This window comes from Mastigoproctus giganteus, chromosome 1 (assembly GCF_048544385.1).
Source record: "Mastigoproctus giganteus isolate SK-2022 chromosome 1, ASM4854438v1, whole genome shotgun sequence".
Lineage (NCBI taxonomy): Eukaryota > Metazoa > Arthropoda > Arachnida > Uropygi > Thelyphonidae > Mastigoproctus > Mastigoproctus giganteus.
This window is the reverse complement of record NC_143575.1, coordinates 201,314,258-201,336,662: the sequence shown is the minus strand read 5'-3', so window position 1 is coordinate 201,336,662 and position 22,405 is coordinate 201,314,258. Positions and strand designations below refer to the sequence as shown.

Below are 22,405 nucleotides of genomic sequence, written 5' to 3'. Positions count from 1 at the left end.
GGATATTGAATGTACAACTGCATATAATTTTCAAACTATTTCAATGCCTTTGTTTAAGCACTTGTGTTGTGTATGATTAGCAACACACACACAGAGAGAGAGAGAGAGAGAGAGAGAGAGAGAGAGAGAGAGACAGAGAGAGAGAGAGAGAGAGAGAGAGAGAGAGAGAGAGAGAGAGAGAGAGCCTCATAATGAAAATCACACAAGAAAGCAAATTTACAAACTAAGCTCACAGTTTGATAAGAAAGGCAGTTTAAAATGATACTTAATGAATGTTCCATAAAGCTACCCAACTAAAATAAATCATACCTAAATATCAGCATAAAATGTGCATAATTAAAATTCTTACCCAAGTTATGTTTCGCATAAGTCTGAATCACACTAAGGCAGCTTTCATAAACCTTTTTTGCATCAGACTGAAATATAAGAACAGATAATAATTATTGTGGTGAATCTGATAAGGAATTAATAAAAATAATACAGTTTTAAGGTTTAGTCATTAATAAAAATATTTCAAGTTTTGTAGTTATGATTCTTAAACAATTCTAGAAGTTATATTTTCAAAGGTTTATTGAACAAACATAATTCCAAACCCTATATCCACAAATTGTATTTCTATATATTTTCTATGCAGTTTGTGGATTTGAGGAAATGTGATATACAGCAAAGGTTAGGTCAGATTTTCCATATTTCCACCAATGGCATCTTTTCTCAAACAGCTCAACATACAGCAATGCATTAGCATTAGTTGAAGCATATGATGCAAGAAAGCAAGCTTATACAACATCGGACAAAAGAAAGAAAGGAAAAAAAAAAAAAACTTTCCATTTCACCCATCCAGTCACTGCAAATGTTTGTATAGTTCAGCTTTAAATTTATTTCAGCTATCAACTTCCATAAAAACAGATGGAAGTCTGTTCCAGCAATCTACTACCCGCTGGCTAAAGGCAAACTTTCACACATCTATCCTACAATTCTGTTTCCTCAATTTGAATTTATGTCCCCTCAGGTTCTTAATCTGAGCAAGAGGAAGTATCCCATCAGCATTCAGCCTGCTCAAACCATTCAAGGCCTTATACACCTAGATCACATCACCTCACAGGTGTCTAGTCTCCAGATGCTGAAACTTGAAGAAATTAAGTCTTTCTTCGTAAGTGCACCAACTTTGTTCCTCTCACCAATCTTGTTGCCGTTCTCTGTACTCATTCTAGCAACTTTACAGCCTTCCTAAAATGAGGCCTCCAGACCTGTATACAGTACTTAAGGTGTGGCCTGACCATTGCCTTATACAAAGGGATAATTACCTCATTGTCTCTGCTAGCAAAATTCCTATATATAATTGATAAAACTCCAATGACCTGCTCTGGCAGCCCGTCTGCTGCTCAGAGAACTTCATACCTGACTGTACAATTACCTGCAGGTCTTTCATTCTCCACCTCCCTGAGTGCAGTACCTAACAGCTGGTACATTTCTCTTGGGTTACTGCTACCTATATGGAGTACTTTGCATATGTCAATGTTAAACATCAGTTTCCACTTCTCAGCCCATCTGCCTAACTTTTCTAGATCCTGTTGCAGTAGCATACTGTCGTCATCGTCATCCCAGCCAACTTTGTATCATCTGCAAACTTCGACATTAAGCCTAATATACCTTCATCGATATCATTGATAAATACAAAAAACAACAATGGGTTCAACACCCATTGTTGTTTTAGAACCCTAGGGCACTCCGCTAATAACTTTAGTCCACATAGAGAAGTCTCCATTTATTACCACTCTCTGCTGTCTCCCACTCAACCATCACTTTATCCATTGCAGTAACTTGCCCTTAATGCCATACCACTCCAATTTGTACAGCAGTCTCCCATGTGCAACAGTATCAAAAGCTTCCTGAAATCCAAGTATATGATATCAAAATTATTTTTTGCATCCAGTTCCTTTGTGGCCACATCATAGTATCCAATGAAACTGGTCAGACAAGACTTCCCCTTGACAAACCCATGTCTAAACTATTACTGCTGTCTTGTCTAGGTGATCCTGTATTACCTCCTTAACCAGTGGCATCATTATTTTCCCCTGAACAGAAGTTAAACTAACAGGTCTATAATTATTTGTGTCACCCTTTGAACCCCCTTTGTGAATTGGGGATACATTTGCCCATCTCCAGTCCATGGGAACCCCTCTCCCGACTCTAAGGATGCTCTCATAATTATGGCTAAGGGTTTGCTTACTTCCTTTACTGCATCCTTCATTATAACTGGATAGATTCCATCTGTCCCAGGTGCCTTTTTTACGTTTAACTTGAACGATTTATCCTCCAGTTTGCTCTCAGTTATTATTAGCATTAGCAGAGGCATATGATGCCAGAGAGCAAACTTATGCAGCATCAACCAGAAAAAAAAAAAAAAAAAAAAAAATGCTCCCATTTTACCTCTAGGCTATCAATGTCCACAACAAAGGATGGAAGTCTGTTCCACCAACCAACTACCCGCTGGCTAAAGGCAAACTTCGGCACATCTATCCTACATCTGTCTTTTCTCAATTTGAATTTATGCCCTCTCAGGTGATTATTCTGAGCAAGAGGAAGAATCCCATCAGCATCGAGCATGCTCAAACCATTCCAGGCTTTATACACTTTAATCAAATAACCTCGCAGGTGCCTAGTCTCCAGACACTGTAATTTTTAAAACTTAAGCCTTTCTTCATAAGAGCAACCCTTTGTTCTGTCACTAATCTTGTTGCCCTTCTCTGTATTCATTCCAACAGCTCTACATCCTTCTTAAAATGAGGCCTCCAGACCTGTATACAGTACTCAAGGTGTGGCCTGACCATTGCCTTATACCTGTCCAGCTCAGCCTTAAATTTATTAAGGCTATCAACTTCCACAACAAGGGATGGAAGTCTCTTCCACCAACCAACTACCCGCTGGTTAAAGGCAAGCTCCCGCACATCTATCCTACATCTGTCTTTTCTCAAATTGAATTTATGCCCTCTCAGGTGATTATTCTGAGCAAGAGGAAGAATCCCATCAGCACTGAGCATGCTTAAACCATTCACGGCTTTATACACCTCAATCAGATCACCTCGCAGGTGCCTAAGTCTAAAGACACTGTAATTTGCAAAACTTAAGCCTTTCTTCACTAATCTTGTTGCCCTTCTCGTTCCAACAGCTCTACATCCTTCTTAAAATGAGGCCTCCAGAGCTGTATACAGTACTCAAGGCTTGGCCTGACCATTGCCTTATAAAAAGGGATAATCACCTCCTTATCCCTGCTAGAAAAATTCCTGTATATCACTGACAAGACACCATGAGCTACTCTTGCAGACCATCTGCACTGCTCAGAAAACTTCAAATCTGTCTGCACAATTACCCCCAGGTCCTTTTCATTTTCTACCACTGTCAGTATAGTGCCACAGAGTTGATACATTACTCTGGGGGTTACATGAGTTTGTTGAGGTTGTCACAGACATTCTCTCAGATATGCCAGACAAGCTGTACTTGCTAATTGGGAGTCTAAAACGCTGATGGAACTGATATTCAGGTGACACTCAAGTCAAGTGGACCCAATTTCGGCGAAGTTCGGACGGTCGGTGACAGGCAAATCCTCTGCTTGCACCTTCACGATGGTGGAACTGTTAGTAATCCTGGGTATAACCTCCATGCACAAGTACATGGTGGGTGACCACCCAGGTGTGAACCAACGTAAGCAGGGGTCGAGGTGTGGTGCCCACACCACATGAAGGAACGCCGCCCCTCTATGTTACCAGGCAGTACTAGGTGGTAGATGACTCTCATCAACCGGTGAAATACCACCACTTTGCTTATTGGAGGCTTGAGTGGTGGAACCCATGTTTAGTCTCTAGAGTTAAGTTCCGGTCAACCCTTCCCTATCTCTTCCATCATGCAGTATGATTGATGACTTTTGAGATTATGAGGAACGTCGTGGCGAGATCCAATATTCCTTACATTTCAAGAGTACATCTCTAAAACAGTGTTCGCAGGCCGGCCGCTAGTTAGTACACTGGACCGAACCTATTTGTAACTCTCTAGGAGGCTTCCGGATCAGCTAGTGTATAATCTTGCTACCTCTACTCGCCAGATAGTGACTGGAGGGAGTCCAAGTAGTGTGTATGCATGGAGCATCGTCGAGGCCACGTTATGTCAACAATCTGGGTATATTCTTACCACGTGTATGCCATATCTAAAAATTTCATTACTTCATCCAGCATGTCCCATTCTTACTATTAAATACACCATGAATTGTCAAATTAATACAGCAAGCTTATCTGCGAAAAGATCTAAACCTCCCAAGCACTTCCTAATTCATTTCACAAATATACGTGGTCTCAATTCTAATCTCAACGATGTCCATTTCGACTTGCAGTCTGCCAAACCCCATGTACTTTTTCTGACAGAATCTCAGTTATCGGTTGATTCAACTACTGCTCATCTCAGATGCCCAAATTATTCGCAGTATGATTCCTTTCGCCTGAAAGGTGGTACTTGTGCAAATGTCTATTCCGATATTCCCTGTCAGAGATTTGGTAATTTGGAATCTCCTCTCTTTGATCTTCTATCTCTTAAAATCTCTCTACCTCATTGTGTCAAATTCATCTGTTGTCTCTACCATTCAACCAACTCCACTAATCACTTAGAGCTCTTTGCAACTTGACTTTCTCCAGTCCAGCTTTCCTAACAGTGAGGTAATTTTTCTTGACGATTTTAATGTTCACAACTCCAGCTGGGTTCCGTTTTCAGAATCTTGACGTGCTGGGTCACAACGACCCAACACGTCAAGATTCTGAGGCTTTTGCAATTACTAATGACCTAGCACACATTGTTGAATTACCTACAAAATACCGGACAATCCTAATCATACAGCCAATACGCTTGATCTTTTTCTCACAAACAACCCTTCTAAGTACACGGTTGAAGTGAGAGGTCCTTTAGGCACTTCAGATCACAACTTGGTGATTTTCTCTTCTCCAATGAAACCTTTATCCCATGGCTATTCCCAACCTCGTGTTGTTTGGCATTACAAGAATGCAAAATGGGATGACCTGCGAGACTTCTTTTCTTCTTTTCCCTGGTCAGATTACTGTTTCAAAACTTCTGATGTCAATGTTTGCTCAGATCGTGTCAGTGAAATTATTCTTGCAGGAATGGAATCCTTTATCCCACACTCCACTTTATAATCTCAACCTTTATCTAAACCTTGGTTTTTCAATAAATGTGCTAAGGCTGTTCAAGAGAAGAATGTTGCATATCGTAATTGGCTTGTTTCTAATTCTTCAGTTTCATTTTCTGCCTACACCAAAGCTCGCAAAAATTGTAAAACAGTTATTAATCAGTCCAAACTAGAGTTTCAACAGGCGAAGAGTAGAAAAATTGCTTCTTGCTGTAATGGTAGCCGAGCATTCTGGTCTCTTGCCAAAGCTATTGGCCACAACCTTTGTCCATCTCTGCTCCCACCTCTGTCGAAACAAGATGGTTCTGTTGTCACTTCAGCCAAGGGTAAAGCTGACCTGCTAGCATCCCATTTTTCGACCAGCTCATGTATTAATGATCTTGGTAAAACACCTCCCACCATTTCCAACACGTCTCCTGTGGTCTTCCGTCAAGAGGATATCAGAAGGATTTTGATGAATCTTGATGCTAAGAAAGCTCCAGGTCCTGATTGTATTTCTCCACTTGTTCTCAAAACCTGTGCTCCTGAACTTACTCCTCTTCTTCAGTTGAAGAAGAGGAGTAAGTTTACTTTTCGCCTTTTTTCACTTTCTTATCCCAAACGTGTTTTTCCTTCTGCTTGGAAATTTGCTCATATCCAGCCAGTTCCTAAAAAGGGTGACAAATCCCTCCCATCCAATTATTGTCCCATTGCAATTACTTCTACTCTTTCTAAAGTAATGGAGAAATCAATTAACCGCCAACTCTTAAACTACCTAGAAACCTTCCGTCTGATCAACGATCGCCAGTATGGATTCCGTCAGCGTCGATCCACTGGTGATATTCTTGCTTATGTTACCCATTTATGGACTAATTCAGTGGAAAGGTTCGGTGAAACACAAGTAGTTGCTCTTGACATCTCAAAGGCTTTTGATTGTGTTTGGCATAAAGGTCTTCTAAACAAGCTTCCATCTTATGGTTTACCAACTATTTTTAGTAATTGGTTATCCAGTTTTCTCTCTGATCGATCACTGAGGGTGATGGTAGATGGCTCTCTGTCTTCTAACTTCTGCACTAATTCTGGTGTCCCCCAAGGTTCAGTCCTTTCCCCCACTCTTTTCCTCTTGTATATTAATGACCTTCTTCCATTGACTGGAAATCCTATCCATAGTTTTGCCGATGATAGCACACTGCATTCCAATTTCCATTTTGAGAAACCTTGTCCTGCTCAATCAGCTTCAACTTCTCGAAAATCTGCTACCAATTCCTTAAATGCCGATCTTCAGGTAATTCTCCAGTGGGGCAAAGACAACTTAGTTGATTTCAACCCTTCTAAAACTCAGTCTTGTCTTATATCTTGCAAAAAAGGATTCTTCTGCTCCTATACTTATCTTTAGTGACACTCCGATTTTTAGGCAAAATGATATATCTCTTTTGGGGATTACCCTGACTTCTAATCTCTCTTGGCACAAGCACGTTACAAATATTGCTTCTTCTGCATCTAAAAAACTTGGTTTTCTCTTTCGCTCTCGGCTTTACTTTTCTTCCAAACAGCTGCTCACTCTGTATAAATCGCAAATCCGCTCTGCCATGGAATATTGTTCCCACATCTGGGGTGGTGTCCCCAAAACCTCTCTCAGGCTTCTTGATTCCATTCAGAAGAGGGCAGTTAGGTTAATTAATGATTCATCTCTAACAGAGTCTCTCAACTCGCTTTCTCGTAGACATTCTGTTTCTGCTACATGCCTCTTTTACAGATACTTCCATGGGCACTGTTCTTCTGAATTGCCTTCTATAATTTCCGCTCTCTCTTTCAAAACAGTCCGAACTCGTGCCGCCACCAGCCAACATCCATTTACTGTCCAACTCCAAACTCACAGAACCAACTTTTCATCTTCCTCATTTATTCATTCAACTGCCGTTTTCTGGAACAACCTTCCTTCATACGTATTTCCTGAAAATTACAATCTACAGAAGTTCAAGTCCAATGTCAACAAATATCTTCTTTCGTCTTCTCAACCTCCAACCCAAGCACGGTACTAAGTACTATAGGTTCTAATACCTCTCGTGTTTGGGGTTCACATATAAAAAAAAAAAAAAAAAACTGCTTCCCATATGTAATACTTTACATTTGTCAATGATAAACTTCATTTGCCACCTCTCAGGCCATCTGCTCAACTTTTCTAGATCCTGTTGCAGCAGTGTACTCTAGTATCCTTAACAACCCTGTCAACCTTCGTATCGTCTGCAAACTTGGACATTAAGCTTGATATACCATCATCAATATCATTTATAAATACAGAAAACAACAATGGACACAACACTGAACCCTGAGGGACTCCACTAATAACATTGGTACGCAATGAGCAGTGTCCATTGATTACCACTCTCTGTCTTCTCCCACTCAACTATCCCTTTATCCATAGCAGCAATTTGCCTCCAATGCCACACTACTCCAATTTTTTCAGCAGTCTTCCATGTGCAACAGTATCAAAAGCCTTTTAAGATCCAAATATATGATATCAAAGTTATTCTTTGCATCTAGTTCCTTTGTGACCACATCATAGTATCCAATCAAATTGGTCAGGCAAGACTTTCCCTTAACAAAACCATGCTGTGTCCGAAGCATATATTAATGCATGTCCCACTCTATGTCATATCTTCTCCCACAGATCTGGTAGCATTCAAATTTATAAATACACTTCAGAATTGCGCCATTTTTCCAATTTGGTACCTTGGCACAATTCAGATATGCTAGTTGCAAAATTTGAATATGATAAGTAGAATTTATATAGGAAAAACTAATGTGAACAGATTTTCAGAGTTGAAACCACAAAAAAAAAATTTTGGGGATGAAATACGTTGCACAAAATGCACTCTGAAAAAGAAAAATCATGACATTGCTGTGATCCAGCTATAAAAGCCATGGTTTTTATAGCTGGATCACTGTGATTTTTACTTCTTTGGCTTTTCTAGGGAATCCTAATATCAGCAATGTTAAATTAATTTCATAAAATAGTAAACAAATGCTTTGACATGCATGAAACCAAGTCAACTGCATACATGTCAAAGCATATAGATCCATGATGTAGTATTGCAATTTACCGTGACTGCTTCCCTCTAAAAGGTGATCTGCATATCATAAGTTGTACACAATCATGTTACAGTGGTTGTGTTCTTCAAAGTGCATTAAGTTAAGCAATGGAACAAATAGCAAATGCTAAAGGTACCAATGAAAAACAGCAAGCCCAGGTTCAAACATCTCTTGTAAGTAAATGGCAAATTAACCATTTCACAAAGCCATTTTTTTGTCCATGCACTACTTTCAAAAAAATGGCACCACTTGAAGGTTAATATGCCATTTCCTCAAAAGATTTGCTTGAAATCAGACCAATAACGGAGTACTGCATTCTATTTCAAATGAGCTGTCTCTTGTCTCATGCTTACTTTTCTTTCCTGTCTGCAAGCATTTTCGATATTTTCTTCTCTTTGTCGAGAAAAATTTTAATCTGTTTTACCCCTACATTAAAATCATAACTTTTAAATAAATGACAGATTAATCTTTTGGTAATGTTATTTGTTGAAGATAGTGAAATACTATGGGAACTCATTACAATGGCAAAGTTTGCTTTGACGTGAGCGTTAAGACCATTGCATTCATTATGCAGGTAGGAATCATGTTGACAGTGAATCACTCAAAAAGTCTAAGATAGTCCTAACTTCATATAATTGTAGTACTTTTTTGTTTTCATGGATCCTAATTACACTCTGCACATGTATTTATGCTTTCAGTGTTCAATCTGAAGTCATACAGTAGGTGTATTCCTTATAACCAAATAAATGGTTTGACTCTTTTAAATAATGTTTCTAAGCTGTGTATTAGAGAAATTAAACTGTTTAGCAATCCCAGAAAAATGCCAATATTGGTTTCACTGCATTTAAAAATTCTGGCACATATACTATACCAATTTCTTCATCAATATGATCTTTTTTGCTTGATGTCCATTCTTTTGTATATTTTTCTTTATAAGCACATTTTGCAAATTACTGAATGGGGAAAGAAAATAAGATATCTGATATGCTATTTCATCAATAATTATAAAATGCTTCTGCTTTTCTTGATTATTTTTAAAATGATAACACTATGATAAAGTAAATAAGTAGCATACAAACAGGCAAACACAGTTTCTACTGATGTTTTATTACATAACATGCTCGTGTTTTGACAATGCTACATGTAAAATGTGTGTTTATTACAATTTATTACAATGCGTGTTTACTGCAATTAACATTATTGCAATTTTATTACAATAATGTTAATTCTCACATAAATTTAACAAAATTATCTCTCTATACATCAAAAAAAGTTTTCCTTCTAGTGATATTTATTCAAGCCAATGTGAGAAGAGGGCTGGCAATTACATCACTTATTCAAGCCTCCATAATGTTCACCAATCTTGTGCACGTGTTTCACTGTCCAATACATAAACACGTCCGGCATCATTTGATGTTCCATTGTAATGTCAGCTGATGAAGGGACCCGATTTTGTATATTTGTATATAGTTTTGTAAATTTTGTAAATATTTTAAATATTTGTATAGTTTGTAAATATTTTAGTTCTTCTCTTTTGGATGCAACAATATTGCACATGCATTACATAGATCATTTCCTGATTAGATATCGATTTGTGTGTTTCGACAGGTGTGTCTTATACAAGTCATCATATGGGATGAAGCTCCCATGTTCCCTCAGCAAGCGTTGGAGATGATCGACAGCACCATTAGAGATGTTTTCGATACTGACATTCCATTCGCAGGCAATCTTTTTATATTGGGTGGAAATTTCAGGCAAGTGTTACCTGTGGTAAAAAAGGGAGGGAGGAGGCAAATATATGAAAGTTGTTTAAAGAACAGTTATTTATGGCTGTGTTTAAAAACATATAAACTGATGATAAACATGAGAGGCAGATTAGGAGGAGGTTTGACAAGATGGCTTCTGGACGTAGGCGAGAATAGGATCAAGGAATTGGATCACTGGTGACCTGATTTTTGATGACGTGATACAGACTTTATATCCGTGCAGTCTCACTACAGAAGATATCAGTAAACGGGCCATCCTTGCTTCTAGGAATGAAGATGCGAGAAGACGGAATGATAAAGTGATCGCAAATCTTCTTAGCGAGGCCATATGATGTCTTTCAATCGACGAGGTGCTCTGTCTCGGTGGAGATGAATCTGGCAACAACAAAAACGTTTCTCTGCAATATTGCCTGGAATACATCAGTGGTCTGACCCATTCTGGACTTCCACCTCATGATCTAAAGTTAAAAGAGGGCTGTTTGGAGATGCTCATCAGGAATCTCTGCATATTATCAGATGGGTTGTGTAACAGAACCTTCCTGATCGTAATGTGGATACAAAAAACAATTCTCCATTGCAAGATCCCCACCAGCGACAAGAAAAGAGACCGTTCATATTCCTAGGATCACCTTAGATATGAGAGGGGACACGGATATGCCTTTCGTTCTGAAGAGACTCCAGTTCCCTGTCAGAGTAGCATTCGCAATGACGATAAATAGGTCACAGGGCCAGACTTTTGACTACGTCAGATTGTCCATGGTTGATTCCAGAGACTTCATATTCAGTCTCGGACAACTATATGTAGCTCTTTCAAGATCCACAAGCAAGGTTGGTATAGGCATACAATGGGCCAGCAAAGGACCTAAACATATAAAGACCACTGTATTCAAAGATGCATTATGAATTGAGATGAGATCTGTTTTGTAACAATAAAAACCATCTCTTAGCTCTAAAGTTTTCTTCCTTAAATTCCCTGATTCCAACTTCCTTGAACCAAAGTTATGTGTAAAGAGTAAAAGACCTCGGTCTAAGGCCATGCAAAAGAAGTAAGCATGGGGGTTGGTGAGCGAAGCGAGCAGGGGGCAGAGCCCCCTAGTATATTATTAATTTTAATTATATGTACTTAGTTTACAGAAAAATAGCTTTACATAAGAAAAAGGACAAAATAGTGGCCCCAAAACTAAACTTTTTTTGGGAACCCAAAATCAAGGCAATCCCAGAAAAATGCAATGTCGGGTCACCATCAGAAAGATAGATATGACAGAAGGTGCAGAGTGATCATGCTTCTTATTCAAAATAAGTATATCCATTGGATGAGAAATGCTAGAATAACAATGAATTGTTTTTATGTGGTGTAAAGAGTGAATCAAGAGTATGGGTGCTACAGACATCATTAATAAATTAAATAGGATAATCAGCTACTACTTATGCAAATGGAGTGGGCAAGCAAATCAGAATGTCTTGTTATGGGGAACTTTTGCTATCCAGACACAGACTGGAACTTATAGATTTGTCATTCACTAGTGGCAGCTGGTTTTTGGGCTACCTAGACAACTTGTTTCTACATAATCTTATTATTAAAGATAAGGGATAATAAAATATTTGCAGATGCTACTGAGCCAGTGATAGGTGGGCTGGAAAACTGCTAGTTTGTGGGTGGGTGGGGAGATACACAGCAGGTAGAGGCAAAAGTGATTCTTGCACTTCATCTACTGGAACAGCCTGGACAGCAAAGTGTCAGGAATTACTAAGTCTACTTGGGTTCTCGTGGAACAAGCAAATACATGGCTGTTATAGTTAATAAGTGCAATAACATCTGCATGTATATATGGGTATATAAATTCTAGGAGTAGAATTTGTATAATTAGTAGTAAATAAATGTGATGAATTTGAAGTGGTGATTACCGGTCAAGCAATTACTATAGGGTATAAGAGACATGGTACCACTCAGACAAAGGAATGCAGAATTTGAATATGGTGACTATAGCATGTACAGAAAGGCCAGACAAGACGAGGGGAATTATGCTCTTGGTGAAGAAGCACTCAGAAGCTAAAACAGTACACTCACATGATATGGGTGGCCAGTTCAAAGTTGAGTCAGTCAGTTTGGTGTGACACAAGCACTGGGAAACAAAAATGAGAGTAGTGTTTTTTTTTTTCTTTTTGGCATTACAATCATTACATATATACGCAGAAACAGAATAATCATTACCAATTTAAAAACTTTGGATTTACAAACCATATCTGAAAAATGCACGATGATCATAAACTGGAAGATTACTATATTTCAAAATAAACACATTTAGCACATTAATTTCAAAATCTGAAGCCTGAATCTATGAGCTGACATATATTAATATTTTTCATTAATAACTTTGTATATGCTAATAACAACCTATTAATAGATCTCTACAGGCTGGACCTAAGAAAACTTTGCAAAATAACTGATAGTTTAAAAGAAGGTATATCAAATTATGATGTTAAAAAAAATAAATATTTACCTTTGTGAGGAAGCACAGAATTCTTTTTGCTACAGTACAAAAAAATTGGAAAATCATTCCAATAACATCTCTGTAGTTATGATACATATCTATTAATTTCACCAATTCGTCCATTAGGGAATTACCGAAGGGCAAGAAGTAGTCCAAGTTTTGAATGGTACAGCCATCGGCCACCCCAACAAAGCATTCTAGAAGATCCAGTAAGTCAGATTTTACCTCTTTTGTATGAAAAGCAAGATGAAAATCTTTTCTATATATAATGGCACTGAGCTTTTTCTGAAGTGGACTGAAAAGCTGTAGAAAATTGAAAACACTGGATCACATAAATTCACTACTCTTATAAAACATCTGAAACATAACTTTAAAAGACTATGAATATAATAATTAAACTAATTATTTATATTTTTATGATAGGTAAGTACCTTTAATTATTCTTAGTTAACCCAAATTGATTACTCTTTTAATTATTTTTAGTTATTCCAAACCTACTACTTTACTAACAGTATATCAATTGCAGACTGTACTTCTTTTATCTAGAAATCACCAGATATAAATTTCTGTTTCTGACCCATCTGCTGAATTCTTTCTACAAGTTTCAGAAATCAAGACGTGTGGCCATTTTGCTAAGTCACCCCTTTTACCACTCTCCATCTGCATTTACTGGCTGACTTCCCAGAGAATCCAGATGGAGAGACTTACCAATTTCTGGTGAGTATGTTATATATGGATTGTATAAAGATCATACATTTACAGCACTCCCATGTATCCAACACTATTGCAGTAAAGATTATTTATTTATATTTTTCAATTCATGAGCCAAATCCTGGCTGATGTACAGCAGTTATCATAGGCCTGTATTGTTTTGTAAACTACCTTTATGTACTTGCCTTCCACCCTTCCAAAATGCAGAGAGTGCTGAAATTTAGAAAGGACAACTGACAAGCAATACAGAAAGGAATGCCAAAACATGCGGGAAGTTTGTAAAGTGCCTGTTGGTGCAATTTTTTCAGGAAAAATGGTATTGCAGAGAAATTATGAATAATGCATCTGTAGAAGAACTATTAGAACAAATGATATAAGAATGAACAAAGAAGATATTCACCTTAGGCCTGCATGGCCAAGGCCAGAATGGTTTACAGGAGCTAAAAAATACATAAATTGTGTGGATATCAATAGTCAATAATTAAAATTACAGGAGCTATGGAGAGAAAGCATAAATAACATTAGAATATTAAGAAAGAAATATAACACTAGCCAACACAATTTTTACCTCCAAGAACTTAAATGCTGTTTTAACCAATTTTTATGCGTAGATTTCAAAAATTGCCACAATAGTTTCACATCATATCACAGTTATTAAATATAGAGGGAATTATATGCCAATTTCACATAATCTAGCCAGTAATGTATGACATGCTGATTTATTTTAACAGATATAAGTTAATTCTCTTCATTTTAGCAATCGATTCTGGCCTCAATTGCTAGAATCGATTGCCGGTTTTCTTGTGATAAACATAATCCGACTTCTATCTATGGTTTTTAGGTTCAAATTCCGATGCAACAATTTACCTGAAGAGAGCACACAGTGTTTTTGGTGAGGATTTTTGTAGGCTGTGCTAAGGTTTTCCAAGTAGGTTCTAGGTTATAGCAGTGAAATATACTTGCAGCCGGAACAAAGATTTCAGTGTTTTGAAACACACATGAAAAGTTTTAAAAATATTTTGCTACAGAAGACAGTATGTGTTTTTGCAAAGACACTATTGGACTTCTGAAATAACTAGGTGGCATGCATAAGTCAGATGAATGGCATTTATTCATAGATGCCTCAAAATTAAGTGTAAAAGCAGTTTTGCTTCATAATGGCAATAAATTTCCATCAGTTCCTGTTTCATTCAGTTCAACTTAAAGAATGTCAAAGGTTATAGATGCTAAAAAATACCAGGATTATGGTTCGAACATTATGTAGTGATCTTAATATTATTGGTTGGCTTGTTGGTTTGGGGGAGGGGGGGGTGGTGTCACAAAATATTGTTTTTTTTTTTTTTTTTTGTGTTTGTGAGACAACCGGGCAGCAGAAGAACATTATGTTGAAGAACACTGGGACAAGAAGGACCAGTTCATAACAGGACAATGTAATGTTAGCATTAGCATTAGTAGAGGCATTTGATGCAAGAAAGCAAGCTTATGCAGCATCAGCCAAAAAAAAAAAAAAAAACCCACTTCCACTTCACCCCTCTGTTCGTTCAAAATACCTGTCCAGCTGAGCCTTAAACTTATTTAGGCTATCAACCTCCACCACAAGGGATGGCAGTCTGTTCCACCAACCAACCACCCGCTGGCTAAAGGCAAATTTCCGCACGTCTATCCTACATCTGTCTTTCCTCAATTTGAATTTATGCCCTCTCAGGTGATTTTTCTGAGCTAGAGGAAGAATCCCATCAGCATTGAGCATGCTTAAACCATTCAAGGCTTTATACACCTCTATCAGATCACCTCGCTGGTGCCTAGTCTCCAGACACTGTAATTTGCAAAACTTAAGCCTTTCTTCGTAAGAGCACCCCTTTGTTCCATTCACTAATCTTGTTGCCCTTCTCTGTACTCGTTCCAGCAGCTCTACATCCTTCTTGAAATGAGGCCTCCAGACCTGTATACAGTACTCTAGGTGTGGCCTGACCATTGCCTTATACAATGGAATAATCACCTCCTTATCCCTGCTGGAAAAATTCCTGTATATCATTGACAATACTCCATGAGCTACTCTTGCAGCCCGTCTGCACTGCTCAGAGAACTTCATATCTGCCTGCACAACCACCCCCAGGTCCCTTTCATTCTCTATCACTGTCAGTGTAGTACCACAGAGTTGATACGTTGCTCTGGGGTTGCTGCTTCCCATGTGTAGTACTTTACATTTGTCAGTGTTAAACTTCATTTGCCACCTCTCAGCCCATCTGCTCAACCTTTCCAGATCCTGTTGCAGCAGCATAGTGTCAGTAGTGTCCTTGACAACCCTGCCAACCTTTGTATCATCTGCAAACTTGGACATTAAGCTTGATATACCATCATCAATATCATTTATAAATACAGAAAACAATAATGGACCCAACATGAGCCCTGAGGGACTCCACTAATAACATTAGTCCAAGATGAGCAGTGTCCATTGATTACCACTCTCTGTCTTCTCCCCCTCAACCACCCCTTTATCCATAGCAGCAATTTGCCTCCAATGTCACACTGCTCCAATTTGTGTAGCAGTCTTCCATGTGCAACAGTATCAAAAGCCTTTCTAAGATCCAAGTATATAATATTAAAGTTATTCCCTGCATCCAGTTCTTTTGTGACTGCATCATAGCATCCAATCAAGTTGGTCAGGCAAGACTTCCCCTTAACAAAACCATGCTGTGTCTGAGCTATAACTGAAGTCTTGTCTAAATGATCCTGCAGTGCTTCTTTAACCAGTGCCTCCATTAATTTTCCTGGAACAGAAGTTAAGCTCACAGGTCTATAATTACTTGTGTCAGCCTTTGATCCTCCTTTGTGAATTGGGGTCACATTTGCACATTTCCAGTCTATGGGTACCTCCCCTGAGTCCAAGGAAGCTCTCATAATTATGGCTAAGGGTTTGCTTACTTCCTTTGCTGCCTCCTCTAATATAACTGGATAGATCCCATCCACCCCGGGTGCCTTTCTTGTGTTTATCTTCAACAGTTTCTCCTCCACTTTACTCCCAGTTATTTCAGGATTCTGTAGCTTACTGCTAGAGTTGAATACACCTCTGGCATTCCCCTTGCTGAATAACTCCTCATGTGTGAATGTCGATGCAAAATATCCATTTTGTTTGTTAGCTACCTGAGCAGGATCATCAACAGTTGACCCATCAATATCAAGTGGACCAATCTGATTCATCCCCTTCCTTCTAGAGTTTACATAAGTAAAGAACTCTTTGCTGTTTTTCTTTGCATCCCTTGCCAAGGATTTCTCGTAATCTGCCTTCGCCTGCCTAATCTCCTTTGTAACTTGGTTGCATATCAACTTGTATCTATCATAGGCTTCTGTGTCATGTGTTAATTTGTAAGTATCCCATGCATTTTTCTTCTCTGCCATATGCCTCATTAGTTCATCTGACATCCATTTTGGCCTAAACCTTGAACAATATTTCTTAGTTGGTTTGTAAAGCCTAGTAGCTTCCAAGATAAGTTCTTTGAATGCTTCCCATTTTGAATTTGCTGTTGGTAACATCATCAGTTGGTCCCACTGTATAGAATTTAAATACTGTCTCAGTCCATCGTAGTCGCCTTTACGGAAGCAATAACCCTTCCCTTTACCCCTAATGGTAGTTACCTCTTTCAGTAAATCCCACTTCAGCACACTGTAATCACTGCCACCTAGTGGTTCATTTATCTGCAGATTCTTAATGCATGAAGAATCACTGCTGATAATCAAATCAAGAGTATTACTCCCTCTAGTTGCCTCCCGAACATGCTGATGTAGAAAACAATCATCCAATAAATCCACAAAAGCCCTGCTAGTGTGTGAGTAATCAGCCCCCAAATTCCAGTCAATATCTGGGAAATTAAAATCTCCCATTATAAGACTCTCTGATTTACTGGCCCACTCTATTTCCCTGTACAGTTCCTTATTATACTCATCAGAGTCATTAGGCCTATAGCACACTCCTACTCTCAATTTTGATCTCCCAATGCTTATGTCACACCAAACTGACTCAACACTGCACTGTCCAGCGATGTCGGCTGGCTTCACTTCCTTGGTTTTTATGTGTTTCTTAACTAATAGCATAACCCCTCCCCCCTTCCTATCCTGTCTATCCTTTCTGTAGACGTTGTACTCCCCAAATTGCATTTCTGCATCCCTTATATCTGTGTGACACCACGTCTCTGATATCCCAACAATATCTGCCTTTGATGTTTTGAGCAATACCTCAAATTCATCAAATTTATTTACTAAACTCCTAGCATTGGTGTACACGCAAGTATACCTGCACCTGTTTCTATTCTTAGCTACCCTAACACAACCCATGTGTTTACTTGTACCGCAATGGCTCCCAGCAGTCTCTGAAATACCATGCATCTTGTTTTTCAGGCTTCTGCTCATTCTAATAGAAGCAGTGCAAGAATCTCTTTCACCTCTGCCAGTGGCTACTGTCAATCTATTGGTCTTTGTCTCCCCCCAAGCTAGCAGTTTTCCGACCCACCTAACACTGCCTCGATAGCATCAGCAAATATTCTTGCACCCTTTCTATTTAAGTGTATCCCATCCCTGTAGAAGCAATCTCTCCTGTTAACAAGTACAGTCCAGGCTGAAAAAAATTCTACCCCTTGAGCCTTGCACAATCTTTCCAGGGCCGAATTGATCGACAAGGCTCTCATCATCTACTCCCTCTTATCGTGTCTGGGCAGAATTGCAGACACTTTCAAATTCAACCCTAATTCTCGGCTTTTGTTCAACGGCTTTTGTTCAATGTAAAATATATTCATTTAGTTCAATCAAACAGGGTTCTTCTTCCACCCCTGAACATCAAACTTGGATTGATGAAAAATTTCATGAAGAGACTAGATAAAGAAGATAACAGATTTGCATACTTGAGAAATGTGTTTCCTAATTTAACATATGCCAAACTTAAGGAAGGAAGGAATTTTCGTAGGACCCCAAATTAGGAAACTCCTGAAAGATGATGTGTTTGAAACCCAGATAAAGGAGGTTGAATTGGCAGCTTGGTGATCATTTAAAGTGGTAGTACATGGTTTTTTTGGATAATAGGAAAGAAGAAAACTATGAAGTGTTGGTGTCTAATTTACTTGAGTGCTACAAATATGTGGGCTGTCAAATATCGTTGAAAATTCATTTTCTTCATTCCCATCTAGAATTTTCCCCCAAAAATTTGGGATACGTGAATGATGAAAAAGGGAAGCGGTTTCATCAAGATATTTCGACGATGGAAAAGTGTTACCAAGATCATTGGGATCCTGTAATGATGGGAGATTACTGCTGGTTCCTTGTGAGGGAGAGTAAGCAGGAATACAAGAGAAAAATCCCTTAGTAGCACATTTTTAAGGACAATTACAGGTATGCTGATTATATATTATTGAAATATAACTATTTTGCTATGATTTATGGTATTTTTTCAGAAGTTAAATGAGTTATAGAGAACGTATAATATTTTTTCGCACTTGTATTACAAACTTGAATTATATGTATAAATCCCTTTTTAACATTAAACGTTAGTACATCTTTTGATGTAGATGTAGTAGTAGTAGTGGTGGTGGTGGTGGTGGTATGTGATGCAAGAAAGCAAGTGTATGAGCTTATGCAGCATAAGGCAAAAAAAAAAAAAAAAAGTCACACCATTCCCTCCAAATGCCTATCCAGTTCCTCCTTAAATTTATTCAACCTATCAACTTCCACAATGACAGATGGAAGTTTGTTCCAGCAATTAACCACCCGCTGGCTAAAGGCAAATTTCCACACATCTATACAACATCTGTCTTTTCTTAATTTGAATTTGTGCCCCATTAGGTTCATAATCTGAACAGGTGGAAGGATCCCATCAGAATTCAGCATGCTCAATCCATTCAAGGCCTTATACACCTCAATCAGATCACCGTGCAGGTGCCTAGTCTCCAGCCACTGCAATTTGCAGAACTTAAGCCTCTCTTGGTAAGAGGATCCCTTCATTCCCCTCACCAATCTTGTTGTCCTTCTCTGTACACGCTCAAGCAAATCTACATCCTTCCTAAAATGAGACTTCCAGACCACTGCCTTATACAGAGCGACAATTACCTCCTTTTCCTGCTAGCAAAATTCCTATATATTATTGACAAAACCCCATGACCTGCCCTGGCAGCCTGTCTGCATTGCTCAGAAAACTTCATATCTGACTGCACAATTACTCCCAGGTCTTTTTCATTTTCTACCACCTTAAGTGTAGTAGCTCACAGTTGGTATGTTTCTCTGGGGTTACTTCTACCCATATGCAGTACTTTGCATTTGTCAAGGTTAAACTTCAGTTGCCACTTCCTAGCCCATCTGCCCAAATTATCTAGATCCTGTTGCAGTAGCACACTGCCATTACTTTCATTAACAACCCTGCCAACCTTTGTATCAGCTGCAAACTTCGACACTAAGCCTGATATGCCTTCATCAATATCATTGATAAATATACAAAACAGAGGACCCAACACCGAACCCTGTGGGACTCCATTAAAACATTAGTCCACGAAGAGCAGCACCCATTAATTACCACCCTCTGTCTTCTCCCACTCAACCAGCTTTTTATCCATTGTAGCAACTTACCCTTAATACCATTCTGCTCCAATCTGTATAATAGTCTTCCATGCGCAACAGTGTCAAAAGCTTTCCTGAAATCCAAATATATCATATCAAAATTATTTTTTGCATCCAGATCCTTTGTAACCACATCAAAGTGAAGGGATCCTCTTACCAAGAGAGGCTTAAGTTCTGCAAATTGCAGTGGCTGGAGACTAGGCACCTGGGCGGTGATAGACTTTTCATGACGATTTTTGGAATCAGCGAGTTTATCTCCTCCAGAATCACATGTTTTTGTTGCGGGGGTATGACAAAAAAATAATTTTTGTCCACTACTGTAATTAGATGAAGGCTGAAGACCTCAGTACAAGACTAAACAGTTATGCTACACATAGATGGCTTCAACAGTTTTAGCATTAGCAGAGGCACATGATGCAAGAAAACAAGTTTATACAGAATCAGCGAAAAAAAAAAAAAAAAAACTCCTTCCCATTTCACTTATCCATACATTCCAAATGTTTGTCTAGTTCTGCTTTGAATTTATTTAAGCTATCAACTTCCACAACAACAGATGGAAGTTTGTTTCAGCAATCAACTACCCGCTGGCTAAAGGCAAACTTCTGCACACCTAGTCTACAACTAACTTTCCTCAATTTGAATCTATGCCCTCTCAGGTTTGTAATCTGAGCAAGAGGAAGAATCTCATCAGCACTGAGCCTGCTCAATCCATTCAAGGCCTTATACACCTCAATCAGATTGCCTCACAGGTGCCTAGTCTCCAGAAGCTGCATTTTGCAGAACTTAAGTCTTTCTTCATAAGAGCACCCCTTTGTTTCCTTCATCAGCCTTGTTGCCCTTCTCTGTATCCTTCCTAAAATGAGGTTTCCAGACCTGTATGCAGTATTCAAGGTGTGGCCTGATCATTGCAAGGAGATAATCACCTCCTTATCCCTGCTCACAAAATTCCTGTATATCACTGACAAGATCCCATGATCTACTCTGGCAGTCTGTCTGCACTGCTCAGAAAACTTCATATATAACTGCACAATTACCCCAGGTCTCTTTCATTCTCCACTACCCTGAATGTATTACCACCTAGTATTGGTACATTTCTCTGGGGTTACTGCTAACCATACGCAGTACTTTGCATTTATCAATGTTAAACTTCAGTTGCCACTTCTCAGCCCATCTACCCAAATTTTCCAGATCCTGTTGCAGCAGCATACTGTCATTACTGTTATTAACAATCCTGCCAACCTCTGTATCATCTGCAAACTTTTCCATTAAGCTTAATATACCTTCATCAATATCATTGATAAATATACAAAACAACAATGAGCCCAACACTGAACCCTGAGGGACACCACTAATAACATTAGTCCACATAGAGAAGTACCCATTGATTACCAATATCTGTCTTCTCCCAATCAACCGGACTTTTATCCATTGTAGCAATTTCCCTTAATGCCATACTGCTCCATTTTGTAGGGTAGGTAGTCTTCCATGTGCAACAGTATCAAAAGCTTTCCTGAAATCCAAGTATATGATATTAACCCCGGGGGCTCACATCTGGTGAGTATGGGCTTGGCACACCCAGAGTCCTGAGCTGGATATCATCATTCTTCTCTTTCTTGATGATTCTCCCCCCCCCTCTCTCAGGATAACTCGGGAATTTTTTTTTTTTTTTTTTTGCTGGTGCAGCATAAGCTTCAGGCTTCCTTGCGGCATACGGCTAATGCTAATAATAATAATAATAATATCAAAATTATTTTTTTTCATCTAGTTCCTTTGTGACCACATCATAGTATCCAATCAAATTGGTCAGACAAGACTTCACCTTGACAAACCCGTGCTGTGTCTGAATTATTAATGCTGGCTTGTCTATATGATCCTACAATGCTTCTTTAACCAGTGACTCCATTATTTTCCCTGGAACAGAAGTCAAACTAACGGGTCTGTAATTACTCGTGTCACCCTTTGATCCCCTTTGTGAACTGGAGATACATTTGCACATCTCCAGTCCGTGGGGACATCCTCTGATCCAAGGATGCTCTCATAATTATAGCTAAGGGTTTGCTTACGTCCTTTGCCACCTCCTTTAATATAACTGGATAGATCCCATCTACCCCAGGAACCTTTCTTATGTTTAACTTCAACAATTTCTCCTCCACTTTTCTCTCAGTTATTAACAAAATCATTTAACTCCCTGTTAAAGTTCGATAAACATGTGGCCCTCTCCTCCTTGAATTACTCCTCATGTGTGAATGTAAATGAAAAATACTCATTTAGTTAGGCATCTATCTGAAAATGATCATCTAAAGCCAAACCACTGATATCAAGTGGACCAATCTGATTCATCCTCTTCCTTTTAGAGTTTATATAAGTAAAGAAGTCATTGCTGTGCTGAATAACTACCAGTGAGGGATAAAGCAAGATTCTATCAGAAAGGATGTTTGTTTGTTATTTGGTTTTTAGGAGCATTAGCAACTAAGGCCATATTGCTCCGGGAATATGCGGTGGTTATTCCCTGACCTTTCCGCATTCTCCGTATTTGGTGGTGACGGGCTCGAACCCCGGTCTAATCAAGAAGCGTGTGC

At 38.8% G+C, this 22,405-nt stretch overlaps 1 protein-coding gene across 1 annotated transcript in view; it reads right to left on the bottom strand.

Annotated features, from left to right (window-relative positions):
* LOC150091450 (exportin-4-like) overlaps positions 1 to 22,405 on the bottom strand; it is a 748,459-nt gene that overhangs the window by 161,701 nt on the left and 564,353 nt on the right. Inside the window, exons 17-18 of the mRNA XM_090383995.1 lie at positions 12,528 to 12,821; positions 350 to 416 (exon numbers count right to left, since the gene is read on the bottom strand). Of these exons, the coding sequence (XP_090240121.1) occupies positions 350 to 416; positions 12,528 to 12,821 (361 nt within the window). The remainder of the gene's footprint in view (positions 1 to 349; positions 417 to 12,527; positions 12,822 to 22,405) is intronic.